At 32.0% G+C, this 20000-nt stretch overlaps 1 protein-coding gene across 21 annotated transcripts in view; it reads right to left on the reverse strand.

Annotated features, from left to right (window-relative positions):
* The window catches only part of LOC124951361, a 166955-nt gene that overhangs the window by 2916 nt on the left and 144039 nt on the right, over window positions 1-20000 (reverse strand). For 19 of the 21 annotated variants that reach the window (XM_047499674.1, XM_047499670.1, XM_047499669.1 and 16 more), the window contains 8 exons: window positions 19109-19237; window positions 18836-18951; window positions 18384-18630; window positions 15925-16059; window positions 8385-8503; window positions 3865-4043; window positions 3006-3167; window positions 2000-2276 (listed from right to left, as the gene is read on the reverse strand). In XM_047499674.1, the coding sequence (XP_047355630.1) occupies window positions 2000-2276; window positions 3006-3167; window positions 3865-4043; window positions 8385-8503; window positions 15925-16059; window positions 18384-18630; window positions 18836-18951; window positions 19109-19237 (1364 nt within the window). Of the gene's footprint in view, window positions 1-435; window positions 1343-1999; window positions 2277-3005; window positions 3168-3864; window positions 4044-8384; window positions 8504-15924; window positions 16060-18383; window positions 18631-18835; window positions 18952-19108; window positions 19238-20000 lie in introns of those variants that run through there. The other 2 variants (XM_047499677.1, XM_047499676.1) reach the window with 2 other exon arrangements.

Consider the following 20000-nt stretch of genomic DNA (forward strand, 5'->3'; position numbering starts at 1 on the left):
AACGTTGTTAAATGTTTTATATCGACGATCATTATTAGTCATTAAAAATAATTTCTATCAAAGATCCAACAAAAGTATAAAAGTTGAAAGATAATTTGTAATATGACGAATATATACATTGTACTCGTATATATTTTCAATTGAAACATTTTCACTTTTTTATTTTTAAACATGCTATAAGAATAATCCCATTTAATTTGTATTTTGAAATTAATTAATATTATTATTATTAATAATAATAATATTATTATTATAGCGTTCTTTCGCTGTTCGATAATATGAATGGAATTTTTGAAGCATTTGAGAAGTGCTATGCAAATATTTGCATAAATGTACGGAGAAAGAGTGGTAGTAATAAATAAAAAAAAAAAAAAAAAAAAAAAAAAAAAAAAAAAAGAAAAAAGTAAACAAACAAAAAAGGAAAAAAAAATGTAGAGAAAAGTATTGTGCATTTTTTATGAGAATGTTTCAGGGACGGTACACAGTGATAAGAAGAGATTTTCGATCGCTCCTGTTCTATCCACATTCTTGACGCTCTTCAAATCCGCAGACTAGGATCTCAGTGACATAGTCGTAGGATTTTTATATTTAAGATGGGCACATTGATTAAATTTTACGATGAATCGTGAATGAAAGAAAACATTTGATTGTCGTTTTATCATTCTATTCAATACATTGTCATTAATGAGGGATTTCGTTTATATCTATATCTTATTACGCATCAGTAATGTGTCAGTAAATGTGATTATTTTTTTGTCAATAAGAAAAAATAGACGTATAATATTGTCTATTTGTGATATAAAATTGCTTTAAAACGAGAGCGAGACGACCAATCAGAATCGTCGATTATATCAAATAGATTTTATTTGGCATCGTAGCATTGCATTTATAAATTTCGATAAAACGAAAAATTGGCGAAGAGTTGCATAAATGAAAACTTTGAAAACGAATGATATAGCGAGATTCCAAATTTTCAAGAAAAATCCTTTATTGGATTTAGTACGACAAGAAAAACAAAAGCTTTACTGTGAAACTACTATCATCTTCCTTTCTTCTTTCTCTTTCCATTCCTGTTTTTCTTTTTACCTCTCTTCTATCATCTTTTTTTTTCTTTTTTTCTTTTTCTTCTCTCCTATTTTTTTTTTCTCTCCCAAGATTTTCTTTTCTTAGCTTCTTCTAACCACTGTCTGAGAAAGAGATGGGGAATTACAGAGACGAAACTACAACTCCAAAGCTTCGCCAAGAGCGGAAAAGGAAATGGTTTTAATATACCTCCTTCTTTAGTTTTCCTAAATATTTCTTGTTTCTTTTAAAATCCTTTAGGGATTTGCATTGGGCGGATCTAGAGCAATGTTAAAAAAAAATTTTTCAAATCGTTTCGCAAATTCGAAAATTGTTTCGACAAGCCTTAAAAAATGCTTGAATATCCGTGATAAAAAGATTTCTTCTTCTCGTTTTTCTCTCTTTTCTTTTTCTTTTTCTTTTTTTAGCGCAAAAAAATTTAATCAATAACACACACACACACACACAGTAGCGTCCTTTTGCGTATACGTCGATGGTTTACAAACGTATATACATACGTGTAACGTGGTAGAGAGACTTCGTAGGAATTTATTATTTTCTTTTTATCTTTTCTTTTTCCCCCCTGTCAATATCTTTTTTATATCATAAGATGGCAAGAACACATTTTAGCGTCTATATTACAAACATGAATATGTACGTACGAGTCTCGCAATCACTTTTAACGATTCTTTGATCTTAAGTCATAAAAATTTCATTTAATTATTTTGTAAATCGTTTCAAAGGATTCGAACGTTTTATATGATAAATTTGATTTTTAATCTATCAATGTTCTTCGTGTTATCTCATGCTTAAAACAATTTAAAGAGATATCTGTATTTTATATATTAAATAGAAAGAAAGGGAGACAGAGACAGAGAGAGAGAGAGAGAGAGAGAGAGAGAGAGAGAGATTAATTTATTAAGAAAAATCTACTTACTACTCTGATTGGACTTCACCTCGATGGTAATCTGTCGATCGGTCAGAGATTCTAAGATCCAAGTACACTTTTGCTGATAATACTGATTGAGCTTTAAGCCAGCTTTAGCTAGGTCGCCACCGTTCACCTCGCCCTCAAGTTTTCTCGTCGTGTGATCACCGCAATAAGTATCCTTGACGAACTTATAAGCGGCACGAAAATTCAGACCACCCATCGAAAATCTCGACCATTCGATATAAACCGGTGTCCAACTTCGTATTCCTACTGGCAGCCAGTCCTATTCGTACAAATTGATACAAGTAGACAAATAAAGCTATAATTGATACGATTTGAAAAGTTTTAAAATAGATAGAAAATTGCGAGAAGATTGTCGTTGATTTGAATGAAAATTTATCGTTAAGCGCAGGCAAAAAGTAAAAAAGAAAAATAGGAAAAAAAAAGAAAAAAAAAAAAGGAAGGAAAAAAAAGGAAGTCCCGAGCGAACGATTGAGGAAACGATCGATCGGGATAAGTCGTTGGATCTTTTTTTGTTCCTTTTTTTTTTTCTCCCTTTTTTTGTTCCCTTTTTTTTTTCTTTTTTTCTTTTTTGAAATAGAAGAAAAAAAGAAAAGAAGAAGAGAAGGAAACGAACGGGAGATAAATGTGGATTGGTAAAAGGGAACGGATAATTTATATATAAGGCATCCGATCGATGGACTCGCGTTACGAGCGTATCTCCGGTGAATAAATTTTGAATGAAACTCTTGATATCGGACGATGGAGTATGGCAAAGAAGTAAAATAAGAACGTTCGGTTTGCCACCGAAGAGAATCAACGGCTGCTCGTAGTAGAACATTTTCCGAATTAAACGAGCTCGAGTTCAATGAGTAGTGCTTCCTCGAACTTTTGAAGGAAGCAATTTCGCGAAAGTAACGGGAGAGGAAACGGGTAGAAAGATAAATCGTCGTCGTCGTCGAGATTACGTCGTCGAGGATTACTTTCAAAGAAGAAATCAGGCTCGGATTACCTGATAGTTTCCGCAGAGACAGGTGACGACATGACCAGTTTCAGAGACGAGCAGAAGATGATCCATATTCTCCAATGATTTATTACTGACGCAATGACACCCGCTGTCGCCGCATTTCGTTTCGCAGAGATTATTCGATATCTGTTTTGAACTGCTTTCCACCTAAGGATAGAACGAACAAGGAAAGAGGAAATGAAATTAAATTAAATCGAAAGGAAAAAAAAAAAAAGAAAGAAAGAAAGAAAGAAAAAAGAAGGAAAAAAAAGGAGAAAGAAAGAAGTAATAAGAATAGATCTATCGGCAAAACAAAGGAAAGCAAACGTGCATTAGTTTCATTCGCGAATAATTTCGATTGCTTATTTTTCATATATATATATATATATTAGGTGGACCGGAAAGTAATGTCGTTTCTGCGCATGTCGATAATTGATTGTGATTAAAAATAAAAACTTGTTAAAAATTTATTCGTTTGAATTTAATTTAAGAAAGCGACATTACTTTCCGATTCATCTAATATATATCCATAACATATATACATTACATACGTATAATATTTACTGTTTTCTATTCCTGCAAGTAACGTCATTTTATTAAGAATACGAGAACAATGATTTAGAAATGTCGCTGTTTCTGTTAATTAAAAAGAAAACGTAATTAAATCAAAGAACGTTCCTGTATACGGATATGTATGAGAATGTGTCATTCGTTGTTCAGCAGTCGTTCATTAAGTAAAATTCAAATGGTTTTCATAATGCATGGAAATGTATGTTTTCATGAAGAAAAGAAAGAAAGAAAAAAAAAAAAAAGAGAAAAAGAGAATAATTACGTTATTATTATTCTTTTCTTGCGCGAAACTCACGGTTATAATGACCGACTGATTGGTCGCAGGAATAAAATGTTGTTTGCATTTTGCTGGACCCTCTACGGCGAACAATCGATGTGGTTCTGGATGTACAACGGTACCTTCCTCCAATGAAGTTAATCCATAATATTCTACGTCGCATAAGCTTCCGGGTTGTTGGGTACCACCTTCGCGTTCTAGAACATACAAAACGATAGTCTCTGTTCGTGAATCAGAATCGTCCTCTACAATTCCGATGATTTGCGAGATTATTCGAGAATGATTTTAAATCATTCCCAATATAATAATACATTAATGATGTTTGATATAACATTAATTGAATCCAATATTCATGGTATTTATGATTAAATCATGGAATATCTATCTTTTTGAGAAGATTAAATCATTCATTTTAATATATCTAAATTTATCTCGTTTTATCTTCGATAATATGAAATACATAGATACATATATTCAATGGTACAAAATTTTATTCATTTTCACTTGTGATATTATAGATATTTCATAAAAAGTTTTTTCTTTTTTTTTTTTTTTCTTTTTTTTTTTTTCTTTTTTTTTATATTTTTCTCTTTTTACATTAATGCAAATATTTCATCGTAGAAATGAAGTTTTGAAAAAGTTTCAATGGACGGATCCTCAACGACAGATTTCCAACAAAAGTTGATAATTTATCTTAAACGAACGTTCGTTTAATATTCGCTTTGAGGACGAAGCGTTACTGGCGAAGGGTCGTTTATTTTCTGAATGCAAATATAATTAATGAAGTGTATTTAATATAGTGTAAGAGCGGTAGCAACATCGAAGCTGGATGATGCAGCGCCTGGCGAATGGGGACGAAGTGGCTATCTGAAGCGTGTCCAAGAGTCAATTTGTCTTTTGCAGATAGTATAACGTTTTAAGTTGATTTCGTTAAGAGTAAAAGGGTAATAAATGGAGACTAACCTTTGATGGTCATCTTATCTTCGATTTCTGAAGCCGTCGATTGAATTTCAAAGGTAATGCGAGATCGTTCTTTTTTTTTTTTTCCTTCTTTCTTTCTTTTTTCATACTAACTATAAAGACTACGTTTCGTGTACCTTATCTTTACTATTTTTTAAAAGGAAAATACCGACGAGATTATTTCTGTCAGTAACTTTAAGAAAAGGGAATACGTGATAATTAAAAAGAAAAGGAAAAAAAAAAAAAGAATAATAATTATGGTAGTACAATAATATCGTGAATTCTTTATTCAAGATAATGATACAGGACGTGTGAAATGGGTTAAAGAAAGAAGAAGAAAAAGAGAGAGAGAGAGAGAGAGAGAGAGAGAGAAATGGAAAACGAATTCAACAAATACAAATTTTGTCGAGTTCTCATAATTTTTCGTCGTCATAAAGTCGAGTCACGATCAAAAGTGGTAGTAGTTGATTTTAACGCCGAAGTAGAAATTTTCTTTTGTATAGAGTTCCATTCAAGGAGGGATGAGGGAGGAGGAGAAGGAGGAGGAAAAGAAGGAGGAGAAGGAGGTATTTAAATGAAATTTATTTCACGCGTTCGCCTTGCAATTAAAGGAAATAACCCCAGGAACTCGTTGGCAGCAGCTCGTGTATTGGGGTCAAAAGGAAAGGTATACTCGCTTTCTTCGAAGAAAGATGGAATCGGTCTCGGAGGATAGCATCAAATTTTACGATTTCCTTCGTACTTTGCCCTCCCTTATATACATACGTCGTAGGCTTAAAATGAAAGTTCCGAGGATATTTTCCGAGGTTAAAAAAAAGAAAGAAAAAAAAAAAAAGAAAAAAAAAATGGGAAGAGAAAAAAGAGAAAAAGAGAGAGTGTGTGAGGGAGGGAGAGAGAGAGAGAGACGAAAAGATAGCACGTATTTGATTAATGAAAGATATTTAAACGGTACTATGTGGAATGAAAAGAATAAAAAGGTCGTCGAGTGATAGATAAAATCGGTAATTAGAAAAGAAAGTCCATTATCGATGAGATTACGTGAGGTGGATAGTTTCGATTAAAGTATATAAAAGTTGTTCTCCCATTGGAATAGAGAGAATTAAAGAAACGAGTACAATAATACCTATGGAGTTACTGATTGTAATGATCGGTAAATAAATTATTAGAGATTACGATAGGGAAGATAATAATTTTTCGAACGGAATAATCTCACTTCGAGAGAAACATTGAAAAGAATTAGATCTGTTATTTTTCATCCTTCTTTTGTCCTTTCTTTTTTCTCTCTCTCTCTCTCTCTTTCTCTCTATCTCTATCTCTTTCTTCTTTTTTTATCGCCTTTTCCATCGGCTTTTTCACTTTACGATAGAATGAAAAATTCTGTAATATTATAAATAATATATTGATTTCGATTGATATTTCGTGATTTCATTCATTGATCATAACGTGCCTTTCGTTTTAATTTTAGAATGGAACAGTCAAATACAGTTTGATTCTATTTTCGAATACTATTCAACCTACAAAATCGGCCTTATTGATCCTCGAGAGAGGTATTGGAAAGAGGAAGAGAAAGAGAGAGAGACAGAGAGAGACAGAGAGAGACAGAGAGAGACAGAGAGAGACAGAGAGAGAGAGATATATATATATAGAGAGAGAGAGAGAGAAACACACACACAGAGAGAGAGAGAGAGATAAAGATAGATAGAGATAGAGAGAGGAGAGGTATCTGGATGCATGTACCGCGTGTAAACGTAATAACGTCGACAAGCGACGAGGACATTCGTCAATCAGCGTCAAATCGACGATGCTGGTGGTTTGTCGCCGGTGTGACTTCCGTCTCTTTCGTCATTCGCTTTGTTTTGCTCCATCTATCGGCTCGACAATTTTTCTTTTTTCCTTTTTCTTTTTTCTTCTTTTTCTCTTCTTTTTTTTTTCTTTCTCTTCTGCTTTTTTTTTTCCCCCACGATACTTTTACTTCCGCATAAATTACAATGCGACTTATCTCGAATATTATTGAGATATATATATATATATATATATATATATATTTTGAGCTTTGATGGATCAATTACAAATTAGTTAATTTCATTGTCGATTCGTTTGTTCACGATTAGGAAAAAATAAAAGACAAAAAACATCGTGAAAATTTAATTCCATCCTGTTAATTGTATTCGTAAAAACGATGTTAATGATAATGAATGTTTTCGATTATCTCCGAATTATGATTTTCAACAAATACCAATGTCTTCTATTTATCCGAACAAATTTTCACTCTGCTTTAACCGTATTTATTAAAACATTATAATTCCGTGGTGAATTAAAACAATCAATAGCGATATTATTCTATTCGTATCGAGGAATTTTCTACCATCGACATGAACGATTTTAACCAACTTTTATATGAGAATTTGGTTCATTTAACAGACCATCGAAAAAAAGGATAAATCTAATGAAATAGAAACAACTAACTAGTCGGCCCTATCAGCATATATACAGTTTATTCATCATTATTTTCCTTCGATCAAAAAAGTGTAATATCTCTTATTGGTATTACGGATGATAACGTAAACTACATTGTAAACGTTGATACTACATATTTATTTGTATATACATACATATATATATACATATATACATAATACATACATATATATATATATATATGTACTTAGCGGAAGAGCTATCGTATAAATGTAAATAAAGCGATAAAACGAATTTAACGAACATTGAAATTTGTTTGACAAATTATTTGGCCGAGGAATGAAACATTTATAACCTTAAGCGTTATTTTATGGAAGAACGCGTAAATTTGATTAAGTGTTTAATGGCCGGTTTCTCGAACGTCCGACTAAAGCCAGTCCGTGCACGTTTTCCACTTAAACGTGAAAAAAGAAAAAAAAAAAAAAAAAAAAAAAAAAAAAAAAAAAAGAAAAAAGAAAAAGAAAAAAAACGAAGAAAAAAGAAGAAGAAAAGAAAAAAAAAAAAAAGGCTTTTCAACGGCTCCTCCATATTTTTTCGTCGGTATCTTTTTCTCCTGTGACGAGCTACGTTTCCATATAAATTATTATCCTTGTTTTTTCTTTTCTCCTTTTCTTTCTTTTTTTTTTTTTTTTTTTCTTTTTCTTTCATCTTTCATAGTATTATTCAGCTATTACTTTTAACATCGACGAGATATACTTTAAAACCCCTTTTTCCCGTATACTTTAATCTACCTCGATACGTTCAAAACATTTTAACATTCAATGGACGATTAAATTTCAACGGAAATTTAACGATTAGATGTTACTTAGACACTACTATTTTTTATAAAATTTTCTTTTCTTCTTCTTATTCTTCATTTTTCTTTTTCTTTTATTTCCATCACACATATATATATATATATATATATATATATATATATATTTTTATGCAATTTTTATATTCATCTTTGCCAAATGATTATTTCAATTAATTGAATAAACAAACAAACAAACAAACAAACAAATAAATAAATAAATAAATAAATAAATGATGAAATAAATTTGGGCTGGTTAACAATCTGAAAAATCTCGAAGAAGATTTATCCGAACGTAATAACTTACCGTTGTGAAAATAATAAGATACGTCCATGTATTCTTCGTCAGTAGTATTGTTTGTGGCTCGCCTTAAGACCACCGTCATGTCTCTACCGTTGGATGAGTATCGCTTTGGCTCGACGTATCTACAGACGTGGAAAAAAGAAGCCTTTAACACCTTAAGTATCTGTAATACCGTTAGACGTTCGTGGAAAGAACATCCGACGGTTCTTTGAAAAGAAAACACGAAAGAAAGAAAGAAAAAAAAAAAGAAAAAGAAAAAAAAACGATTGATACTAGCTACGTAGAAACGTGTTATATATTCCTTCTTTTAATACGAGAATCAATAAGAAATAATAATGACGAGGTTAAGCTCGGTTCCATTTTAATTTAGGATATCAATTTATTCGGAAAAGGGCGGTTTTGTCATTATTTTTTTTTTCTTTTTTTTTTTTTTTTTTTTTTTTTTCTTTTTTCTTTTTTTTGTTTCTTTTTTTTCCCTTACCCGATATAAACGTAAAAGCTCACATTAATATTATCATTTATTATCGATACTTCAACAGAAAATAATAAATAATATCTCGATATAATTCTGATTCATTATGAATTTCAATATCGATTAATATTATCGTATGGAAAGAGTGAGCAAGAAAAAAGAAAAAAAAAAACAAACAAAAAGAAAGAAAGAAAAATAAAGAAAAAATTCTTTCGTAGAAATATTTATTTTTGTCGAACTAACTGTCTATAATCATTACACGATTACAATTTTGAAATATAAAAATATCTTTATATCACAGATTCAATGGACTTTTGTTTGCATTAATATCGAAACGATTCAATAAAAGATTCAATGGATTTTTATAATGAATTTTTCAACGTGTACGTGTTGATAATATTAGTTATCTAAAAATGTAAAAAAAAATCTAAATCATTTATTGTACCTTATACATACAATATTCGTACCTTACGTACATACGATATTTGTATACGATATTTGTACCTTATACATACAATATAAATCCTGACCTATTCATTAAAAGTCTTCTAATATAACATTGATGGATAAATATATTCATCAATATGAATGATGGAAAAATATATCCATCAAAAAGAAATGGTCGCTAGAGCGCGACCCAATTTCTTTCTGTTTCATTCATGATAAAGAATAAAGAGAATTTTGAAGGATAATAGAGATGATATTTGAGAAGGAACTCGGTATCTTATTATGAATAATGATCGGTTTGATTCGTTCTTAAAGACGAACTTACACAGATATATTGAGAAGGATAGTCAAAGTGATAGTTTCATGAACGACAAAACACATCCATCCATCCACACACACACTCACATACATATACGTCTGCGCGCATACATAGACATACACATACACATACACATATATACTCTCTCTTTCTCTGTTTCTCCCTCTCCCTTCTCCCTCGTTTACTGGATGCCCGTAGGAACTTCGTTGTAAATTATGCAGCTTTGCCTTTATACACCAAAGAGTGTGGCAAGCACGAGAACGCGCATGACGAAACACGCGAGTACAAGAGAGGACCAAAAGTTCGGCCAAGTACTGTCACAAAGCACATTTTGTGCTCGATAAATTTTGCACATCGTTCAACTCCATTTTGCTCGGACGAAGTTGTAAATGGACGCCTTGGGAGAAGGGCCACGCGATAACCTTACCGTGAATCCTCTGCCAGGAGTTAGAAGGCCATGATAATTCAGTAGGTTCCTTTGCCTGTTTGATTTGCTAATATGCTTTCTCTATGATATTTATATTCTTGTATGAAATAAGTTTGTTCATAGACAAAGATAAATACCTATGTATAACTGAAGTTCCTTTATCCATTCAATATACGTGTGTACATGCACACACATACACACACACACATATGTATATATATATATATATATATATATTTACTTTCTATTCATTGGAATGATTTTAAAATGAACGATAGGATAAAAATATTGGAACATCGATTTAACAAGAATCTTTCATCACATTACAGAATTCAATCGGTGATCCTTTTGACGGGCCAACCATAAGATATAGTTACGTTTGAGAAGACCGAAAATGTCGTAATGATATTTTGAGACGAGGCTTCCCGAATCGAAAGATCGTTCGACCCAGTTGGCTAACGGCCAACTCTTCATCCTTGGATTTCATGTATGTCGACCTGGCATACATATCACTGTGTACTTTTCTCCATACAATCCAACCAAGACCCAGTGAGGGCCTAAAATTCAGATTTTTCTTAAGGCACCGCGACGTCTAACCCGAATAATGGTTAGATTGGATTTCGTAAGAATGGTAACGTGCTCTATTTCTTAAATGTTATATAAATTTTTTATCAAAAATTATCTTCGTTCGTTTCGTGATAATGGTTATATTCATTTTCTTAATGATATACATATATATAGAAATAGACAGATAGATAGATAGATAGAGAGAGAGAGAGAGAGAGAGAGAGAGAGAAAGATTTATTCATTTTTAGATTAGATAAATTATATTTAAGAATAGAATAAAAATTGTGTAACAATCAATTGGAATTATTTTTCGAGATTGTACGACAGAAAGTAAATAATGGCGGTTCAAAAGATGTTTACGTGTATACGCGTGATTGGTTGAACTACTTGGAACTTCAAGTAGTAATGGCTATAATAGTAAGGTCGGCCATTGTGTACACGTGAAAGCGTACATATGTACGTACCTATGTACATTCCTATACACGCTATACCAAGATCTCTCAAGTAGGGAAAGGTATGTTTGCAGGAGTGGAACGATTCTCGACAGGCTACAGGTTTGCATCGTAAACATGGAGAACTGTGGTTTTCTTGGTACAAAATCGACAGCTCGTATTTTCTATGGTGGCATTTGGGAATACCGATCGAACGTGTCCTGGTCCAAAAGAAAATTTCTATGAGTTTTCGAAGAAAGTTCAAGAAACTTTTATGAATGGACGAACGACAACAGGAAGGACAGAGATAGAAATAGAGAGAGAGAGAGAGAGAGAGAACTTTTCGATCGGAATACGATTGTTGTTGATTTAGAAAAGGATAGGTACTCTTGTGAAATCGATCTTACGTTTACCATTCGGCGATCCTTCTTTGTGAACTTATTGATCGAGCAAGTAAGCTCGTCCGTAGAATAGGATAATAAGAAAGAGTCAGTTAAAAATTTCAGGACGATCTTATTTAATATTCTTAGTATTTATTTTAAATTAATGTTGGAAATTGAATAATAGGAAAATATCGATCTTTCCTCTTATATATCTGTTATATATATTTATATTACATATATATATATAATATATATATATATATATATATATATATATATATATATATATATCTTTTTCTTGTATTCTCTTTGAAAGCGGTTCAACCGAGAACAGATTGAAAGTCTGTTGAGGTTAACGTCGTTTTAAACGCATCATGAAAGCTTGTACCGGGAAAGATCCCGTGATCTCATCGCGGAATGGGAAACGTGCCTGCGGGCGAAGCGTGCGGGATGAAGCACGAGCTTTATTTTGCATGAATTTTTACGAGATTAGCCAGCATAAAACACGTGGCAGTCCCATAAGCACGTACGTATATATGTATGTACGTATGTACAATGGTACATCCTATTCGTTGCCGCCTACCAGTCATAAATTACAGCTGGCTGTCTGAAAACGTTAAGAAATTAAAATAGATTAAAAACTGGCTGTTACGTCGTCGGACGATGCCTGTGTGAGATTCTCACGTAGGGCGAATGTGAGTTTGGTGAAAAACAACAAAGTAGTTCGGCGAAATGATAAAACATAAAAATGAGAAAAAAAAACTAGGTAGCGAATTATCAAAGCGTAAAATGGAGTAGGGGGGGGGGAGGGGTTTGAAATGACGACATTTTATAGTCGAACGAGAATTCTTCTCCATCCATCTATAAATTTATCAAGTTCAAGTTTTTTTTTTTTTACATTTTCCTCTTACTAATGTATTTTCTCACGTGTAAACGTCATCATTATTCGATGAGACGAGGAAAATCTGCAATTTTAATAAGTCTTATGTTTTCCTTTTTATACATTGTATTATTCGTCATTAATATTTCAACGTCAAAATGAGGCTCGTTTCAAAAAATGACCTCATTGTCAACTTCCATTACTCTTTATAATCCGTTCTAAATATTTATATGTATATATATATATATACATACACATATAATATATATACATATATATTTCCGTTCTTCTTTTTTCCTTGATTTAATGCGTTAACGTTTAAATTAGTCGTTCGTGTATGAAAATTTTACGGGCTTACGTTGAGGTTGATGTAATACGTAAATTTATATATAGGTAGAGCGCAGGTGCGGTGAATTTTGACATAGGTGTTACTTCGGTCGGAAAATCAGAATGTTCCTGAGTAGAAACATAAAGAGAAACGCACGGCTGGAAAATCGTTTGAGCCGTCACGTTGAAATCCCTTGGCCTTTTTGACCGGCGGTCAGTTCCTACGGGACGACGAGAATACTCCTATGTATACATATAGATATATATATACATACATACATACATACATATATAGAATTCTACCTACGCTTGGATATCGTTTTTATATTTCTATTCTACTATTTCTGTCGGCTGTGCATAATATATATCTATATATGTATATATATACACACATACTTATGTATGTGTGTATGTGCGTGTGTATGTGTATATGTGCAACGTATCAGAATGAATTCACTTTCCTGTATGAACATTCCTTTCATTTTTATCCTTTCGTGTATTTTTCTGAGGGCGATACGAAAATCGTTTCTCGAAAGATAGTTTATGACATTTTGTTGCTCGTTCTATTATTTTTTTCTTCTCTGTCTCTCTCTCTCTCTCTCTCTCTCTCTCTCTGTCTCTCTCTCTTTCTCTCTTTATCTCATTCTTTCGTTCCCTCGTTTTCTGTTAGATTACATTTATGAGGACGTTAGGGAATGTTCCAGTTTTCCCAGAACTGTCGTTAGTTTTCGTATCCTAAAACGTTACTCATGAAATCCCAAAAGGACACTTTGTAAGTTCTTACTTAGGAATTTTTGAAATTCGTAAAGTAAATTCAAGGGCGGTCTTAAATCGAACATCGATTTGGAATATCGTCGTTTTTCTCGTCCTTTCGTTTCTATTCTGCACCTGTTCTCCCTTCGTATTCCTCTCGATCGTCGATCTTCATTTTGAAACTGGCGCTAGTAATGTTCGGTTCTGAACGAACGAATCTTTGAATAACGACCCTTTCGATTATCGGTTAACTCGATGTGATGTGATGCATGTATATATGTATGTACATACGTACGGTGATTAATGTGCAAATAACAACGATAACTTTTCTTCTAAAAATTCTTTTTCCTCTTTTATCTATTATTATTATTATTATTATTTCTTTTTTTGTTCTTTTATCTTTTCCCTTTTGATTAGATACTTTTTCCTTTTTTTTCTTTTACCACTGGAAACTCTTCCACAAACGAAACGTTTCAGTTCTCACGATTTTTAAGAAAAACTAATTATTCATATAATTTTTATGTACAATCATTGTATTATTTTATTATAGATCGTTCGTCAAATATAATCCATACAATTAATCACACGAACTTCGAAGGGGAAAGGAAAATAAAAAAAAAAGAAGAAGAAGGAAGAATGCAAAAGAAAAGAAAAAAAAGAAAAAAAAAAGAAAAAAAAGAAGAAAAAAAGAAAAGTAAAAAAAGAAAAGTAAAAAAGGAAAAAAGGAGGAACAAAATAATGAGTGAAAAAAGGGGACGACAAACCGGTCAATTTACGGGAACTAATTATTAATATGCCCAACGACGATCGACTATTATCACCAGGGATTTTATGCTCGTTAATTATAAACGATAGGATCGTACATTAAAGCGGCATTTAATCGGTCGAATAATAAAATATATAGTTAGACACATGGGTGTAGGGGGTGTTTCGCACCACTGTTCAGGAAACAAATAATTTTCTCTATAGAATTGATACACCTTTCAGAGCTATGCATTTGCTAAAACGAAAGTAGAAGGTGGATGTAAAAGAGATAGATAGATAGACAGATATAGAAAGAGAGAGAGAGAGAGAGAGAAAGAGAAAGAGAGAGAGAGAGAGAGAGAGAATATATATGTGTCTTTGTGTGTATGTGTGTTTGTATGAGAGAGCGCTTAAATTATTTGTCTCATTCATAGGTGAATGCTTGAATTATTCCTTCGAATCGGTAACATTCGCGGGGATCCATATCGTTCGCTTCATTTCTCTATAACGTAAACGATATCGCACATTCTCCGCGCGTTCGAATGATTTGTCGCGCTTTACGCGCGCATGGAATTCCCGTGTGAATTTGTTTTATTAACACGCTATCGCGCGTAGATGGTGTTACATAAAATGTTTATGATTCTGTGTTGATATTTAAAGTGAAGAAAAACAAAAATAAAAAAAGTAAAACAAATACGAGAATGAGTGAGAGAGTGAGAGAGAGAGAGAGAGAGAGAGAAAGAAAGAGAAAGAGAGAGAGAGAGAGAGAAAAGAGAGTTTTTTTTTTTTTTTTTTTTTTTTTTTTTTTTTTTTTTAAATATTAATCGGACTTCTCTATTGATTCACGGATACGGGCAGCGTTTCGTAATCCAAGAGAACAAGGGAATACCTTTTTTCCTTTCTCTTATTATACTCTTTTCATTTGAATATATTCTCTAGCTAAATACAGGTACCATGGAATAAAACGAGCCCACCCAACCCAGTCATCTTTCGTGCTTTGACTTCCGGCAAGATGAGTACGAGGTATCGCTCCATGTGGCAGCTCTCATTCTCGAGTGGAAATACGAATGATGTATATGTGTGTTGGCGACTGTTTTACGATTTTTAATACATAGACGCATATATATATATATATATATATATATATATATACATATACTATATATATATATACCTACGTAAGTACACGTAAGCAGAAGAGTATAAAGAGACAGATAGAAAGAGAGAGAGAGAGAGAGAGAGAGAGAGAGAGAGAGATATAGAGAAAAATAGAGATAAAAGAGAGAGAGAGAGAGAGAGAGAGAGAGAGAAAGAGAGAGAGAGAGCCAGATAGAAAGAGAAAAGAACGCATTCCGTCGATCTTGTCTCCGTTTCAAGCGAAGGAATGCATTCGTTTGAACGAGATGAATGAAAGTTACAAGACTATGAGATGATACTAAAAAGAAAAAAAATTTCTCGTGATCGTATACATATCCATACGTTTCTTTTTTTTTTTCTTTTTCTTTTTTTCTTCCTTTTTTTTTTGTTTTTTTTTTTCTTTTCTTTTTCTTTGTAAAAAACGAGTCTCCTCGTCACATTGACTTTTCGTTTATGGTTCGAGGAGATAAAGAAAAAGAAAAGAAAAAAAAGATCGTTCTCTGCGTAAAAGATCGATTGAAGGTATTTAATACTTATATACATATTTTTTTTTTATTCTTCTCGTTTTCCTTTTGTTTTTGTGTTTTTGTTTTCATTTTTTTTCTTTTCTTTTTTTTTTTTTTGTTTTTGTTTTGTTGTTTTCGTTTTTTACTCACTCATCTCGTCGAGCAAACTCTCGTGGTAGCCTTTGTGCCGGACTGCAAATTCGTACGAGGGACTTCACCGTGTTCGCTATTCCACCTTCCGGTATACCGTCGAATATCTCGATCATCGATTGACACGATTGCGCGCTGAAAAATCACAATAATAATATTGACAATTTGATAATTTTTTTTTTCTCTCTCATTCACATAAAAATCGTATGAATTTTTTTTTATATATTATTTTTCCTGTTTTTTTTTTTTTTTTTTTTTTTATTTTTTACTTTTAAGGTATAACAAAAATCGACGAAAAAGGGATAGAGAAGAGAGGAAGATAAGATAATAGAGGATAACGTTATTATGATTTGTTGGAAATAACGAAGTGATCGAGATTAGGATTGTAGATACACATATACACACACACACATACACATATATACAAGAGTATTCCCTATATTTTGAGTTACTTTCTTCAATGAGATTCATAGATTTATAATATTTTATTTAAAACGTATACTGATATCACAATAAAGCTCACTATACCTGTCTTATACATCGAAACCTTCGGGCACTCTAAATGTTTACTCTTCGTTTATTCGTCCCTTTGAATCAATGTAGGTATGTTTGAGATCAGGGTAAAGTTGCCCTTTCAAATCCATCCCTATAACATGTATTATTTCTCTACCTTTTCCCATTTTCTCTCTCTCTCTCTCTCTCTCTCTCTCTCTCTCTGCTTCATTCCTTTTAAACGCAAATGTAAACCTCGAAGATACGAACGTTAAATAGGTACTCGTTTTTCCATGTTGTACTTATTCTACACGATAATTGAAAGTCTCAAGTCTATATGTGATGTGTATATATCTACGTTCAGGAAACGATTCTGTGATTTAATACTATACTTCTCAGTATAGTAATGAAATTAGCAATGTCGCGTTTCGAGGAACGAAGTTAATTAAGTTGAATTGTATAATCGTGCGAAAGATTTCAACGATATTTCTCAACGATAATGTTTCTCAGTTGAATAATTAAAAATAGCGATATTGTATTTCATACTGTACATAATTATGCGTTTATGTATCTTAAATTGTATGTATCTTCTAAAAATTCACATTAATATCAATTAAGAAATTCAATCTAACGAGTCTATTCAATAATATAGATAACACTATATACACATATATATGTGTCTGTGTGTGTATGTGTATCGGACTATATCGGTATATGTTATTTCTATCACGTACATATCGTTTATTGAGATAATTGAAGAGATATTCTCGATACGTGAGAAATAAATATAAAGACTTAAAGTAAGGGTTTAGAGGAAATCGATAATATGAGAGGTTTGTCGTTCTTTGATTTTTCAGTATTTCCTTCGAGAATATTTCTATAGAAATGGAATCGAATCGTATCCTACTATTGCAGATATTTTATTTATAAACTCGAAAGTCTTTATATCGACGATAGGTTATATCTATATTTCTTTTGCCGATCGAGTCGAATTTCCCCATGAATATTAGATATCAATGATATATTGTATATGAAAAGAATAAAAATCATTGTTGACTAAAGACCCGATATATTCTGAGTATATGTGAAGCGTATGCTAGAAAAATCAAGGAAAACAAGAAAAAGAAAAGGAAAAAGAAAAAGGAAAAGAGAGAAAGCAAAAAAGAAAAAGCAAAAGAATAGAAAGAAAGAAAGAAAGAAAGAAAGAAAAAAAATTCAATCGAAAAAAAATCTAATTACTTCGTAAAAACGTCGTAATATCAAAAGTTTACAGTTTTTAAATTGTTCATGGCGGATGGATATTATTTTTTTGTCTTTATTTTCGGAATAAAGATTTCGTTAAGATGTTTTAACAATAATTACGACGTACAATATGAACGTAATTTCTTACTTTCAAGAATTTGATTTAAAACCCATGTTAAAAGTCAATTGGAATGGATTTGGGAAAATAGATGCTGTAGGTACGACAACAGTGGCAAGAAACGAGAACAGTAAAAACAACACAATAACAACGATACAATAACAACAACAACAACAACAACAACAATAACAACAACGTCACATATCTAGTAAAATTATGTATACGATAAGATAGTTTCTCACGAGCTAGCAAATATAATAGTCGGTTGAAGTAAGTCTGGTAAAGTTATTAAAATATAGAGAAAATATAAATAGTATTTCGATTCGTAAAATAATACTTTGATTATTATGAAATATTTTATGAATCGTTGAAAGGAAAAAAGAAAAAAAAAAAAAAAAAATAGAAAAAAGACAAAGAAAAACCATTGAAAATAGAAATATTTCCAAATGGATATTTTCGTTATAAATATATTTATATTTATTTTAATGATTAATCGCATTAGAAATCGATCAATATTATAATTAAAATGTAATGAATAAAATGTTTCTCATTGTTCTTGAAAGGATATAAATAAGAAGATAAATGTAATAGGGATAAAAGAGATTACCTGAGATTATAACTGGTCAAGGAAACGTGTCCGGTATGATAAGTACCACCACGAAGGACGAGCCGGCAGGTTGTTGACTTGATCTTTCCTCTTGTATCGTGATGACCTGAACGAACTTTCTCCCCGTTTACTTCAAGGTCACAGCTATATCCAGTCGAAGATCCTTGATCTTTACGGTGCTCGTCAGTGTCACGATTGTTATATCTCACATTGTAAAAATTACTCCCAGCCGATTTCATGATATCCGCTATAAAAGAGTGACAAGTAGAAGAAACGTATAATTTATGGAAACGTCCTAAACAATAATAATAATAATTCGCGTATATTGATAAGGAAATAATATAAATATATTAAAACAATTTGATTTCTTTATTTTTCCATAACAATGTCATTGTATGTATCATTTCTCATGGATAATCGTATCATGTTAAGAAATCAATTCGTGCACTTACAAGTTTTATTGGCCGGTTCTGGGGTAATCGTATTAGGTATTTCGGTTGTGATTTCGATGAAATTTACCGTCGCCACGAAACCATTGTAATCAAATGGAGATACCTCTGGGCCAGCTCTGAAATATAATACATAGATGTCCTTTAGGTGTCCGTTCGTTTTATCGAAAAATAAAGATAAACTTATTGAATAAGGAATTAATAATAATAATAATAATAATAATAATAATAATAATAATAATAATAATAATAATAATGATAATAATTTTTTTTTACCTAAATTCAACGAGTACTTCTTGCCCGTTGTACATCATCGATGCTTTCTCTTTGCCACAGAGCATTTTCAGGAGCGGACTCGAGGTCGTTGGACCCGAATAAACGGCGATATAGTCGCTCGTACAATGACTGTAACACGAATGAGAAAAGAAATATATCATGTGTTTTCTCTCTTAAGCTGGTTTGAGAATCGTCTCATCTCCAGGCAACCAACCTCTTTTCACATCCCCATTGACGGTCTTAGATCCCCCTTAGGGGATCGTACGATGAGACTATCGAAACGAGTACCCCAACGCTCCCCCTCCCCCGTCCCTCCCCCCCGCACTCCACCTGTACCGATTTATCAAGAGAGTTCATGAGAATGTAAGAGATTCGATGGCCTTTCCAAGTTTTGCCATTAAGAAAATATCCAATATTACAGTTAGAGCTCATGGTAGCTTTACCAAAATTACAAAGACGATAGACTGATTTATTTTACGAGAAAACTTCAAAAGTCATATTAACCAAGATCAATTTCATTCTTTTTTTTTTTTTTTTTTCGATCGTTCGATCATTATAATAATGAACGTACGATTCGACAACGATTAAAAGTCACGAGTTTCTCGTTTTATATCAAATTTAATATGATAAAAGTACTTTTGTTATATCTAATTAAATCATACGATATATATATATATATATATATATATATATATATATATTTTCTACGTCAATATTGTTATTCCATCGTTGAAACATTTTCGAAATTTCCCACGGTGGCAAATATAATATTATTACCGATAAATAAGCTGTCACATATAATATTATCCCATGAAAATTTCAATAGAGGGAATAATCTTCTCTTTCGAACCTCTAAAACTTCATTTGACTTTATCGCGTTTCCATTAAGCGA

The sequence above is a fragment of the Vespa velutina genome, chromosome 8 (genome assembly GCF_912470025.1).
Source record: "Vespa velutina chromosome 8, iVesVel2.1, whole genome shotgun sequence".
In the NCBI taxonomy this organism is placed as follows: domain Eukaryota; kingdom Metazoa; phylum Arthropoda; class Insecta; order Hymenoptera; family Vespidae; genus Vespa; species Vespa velutina.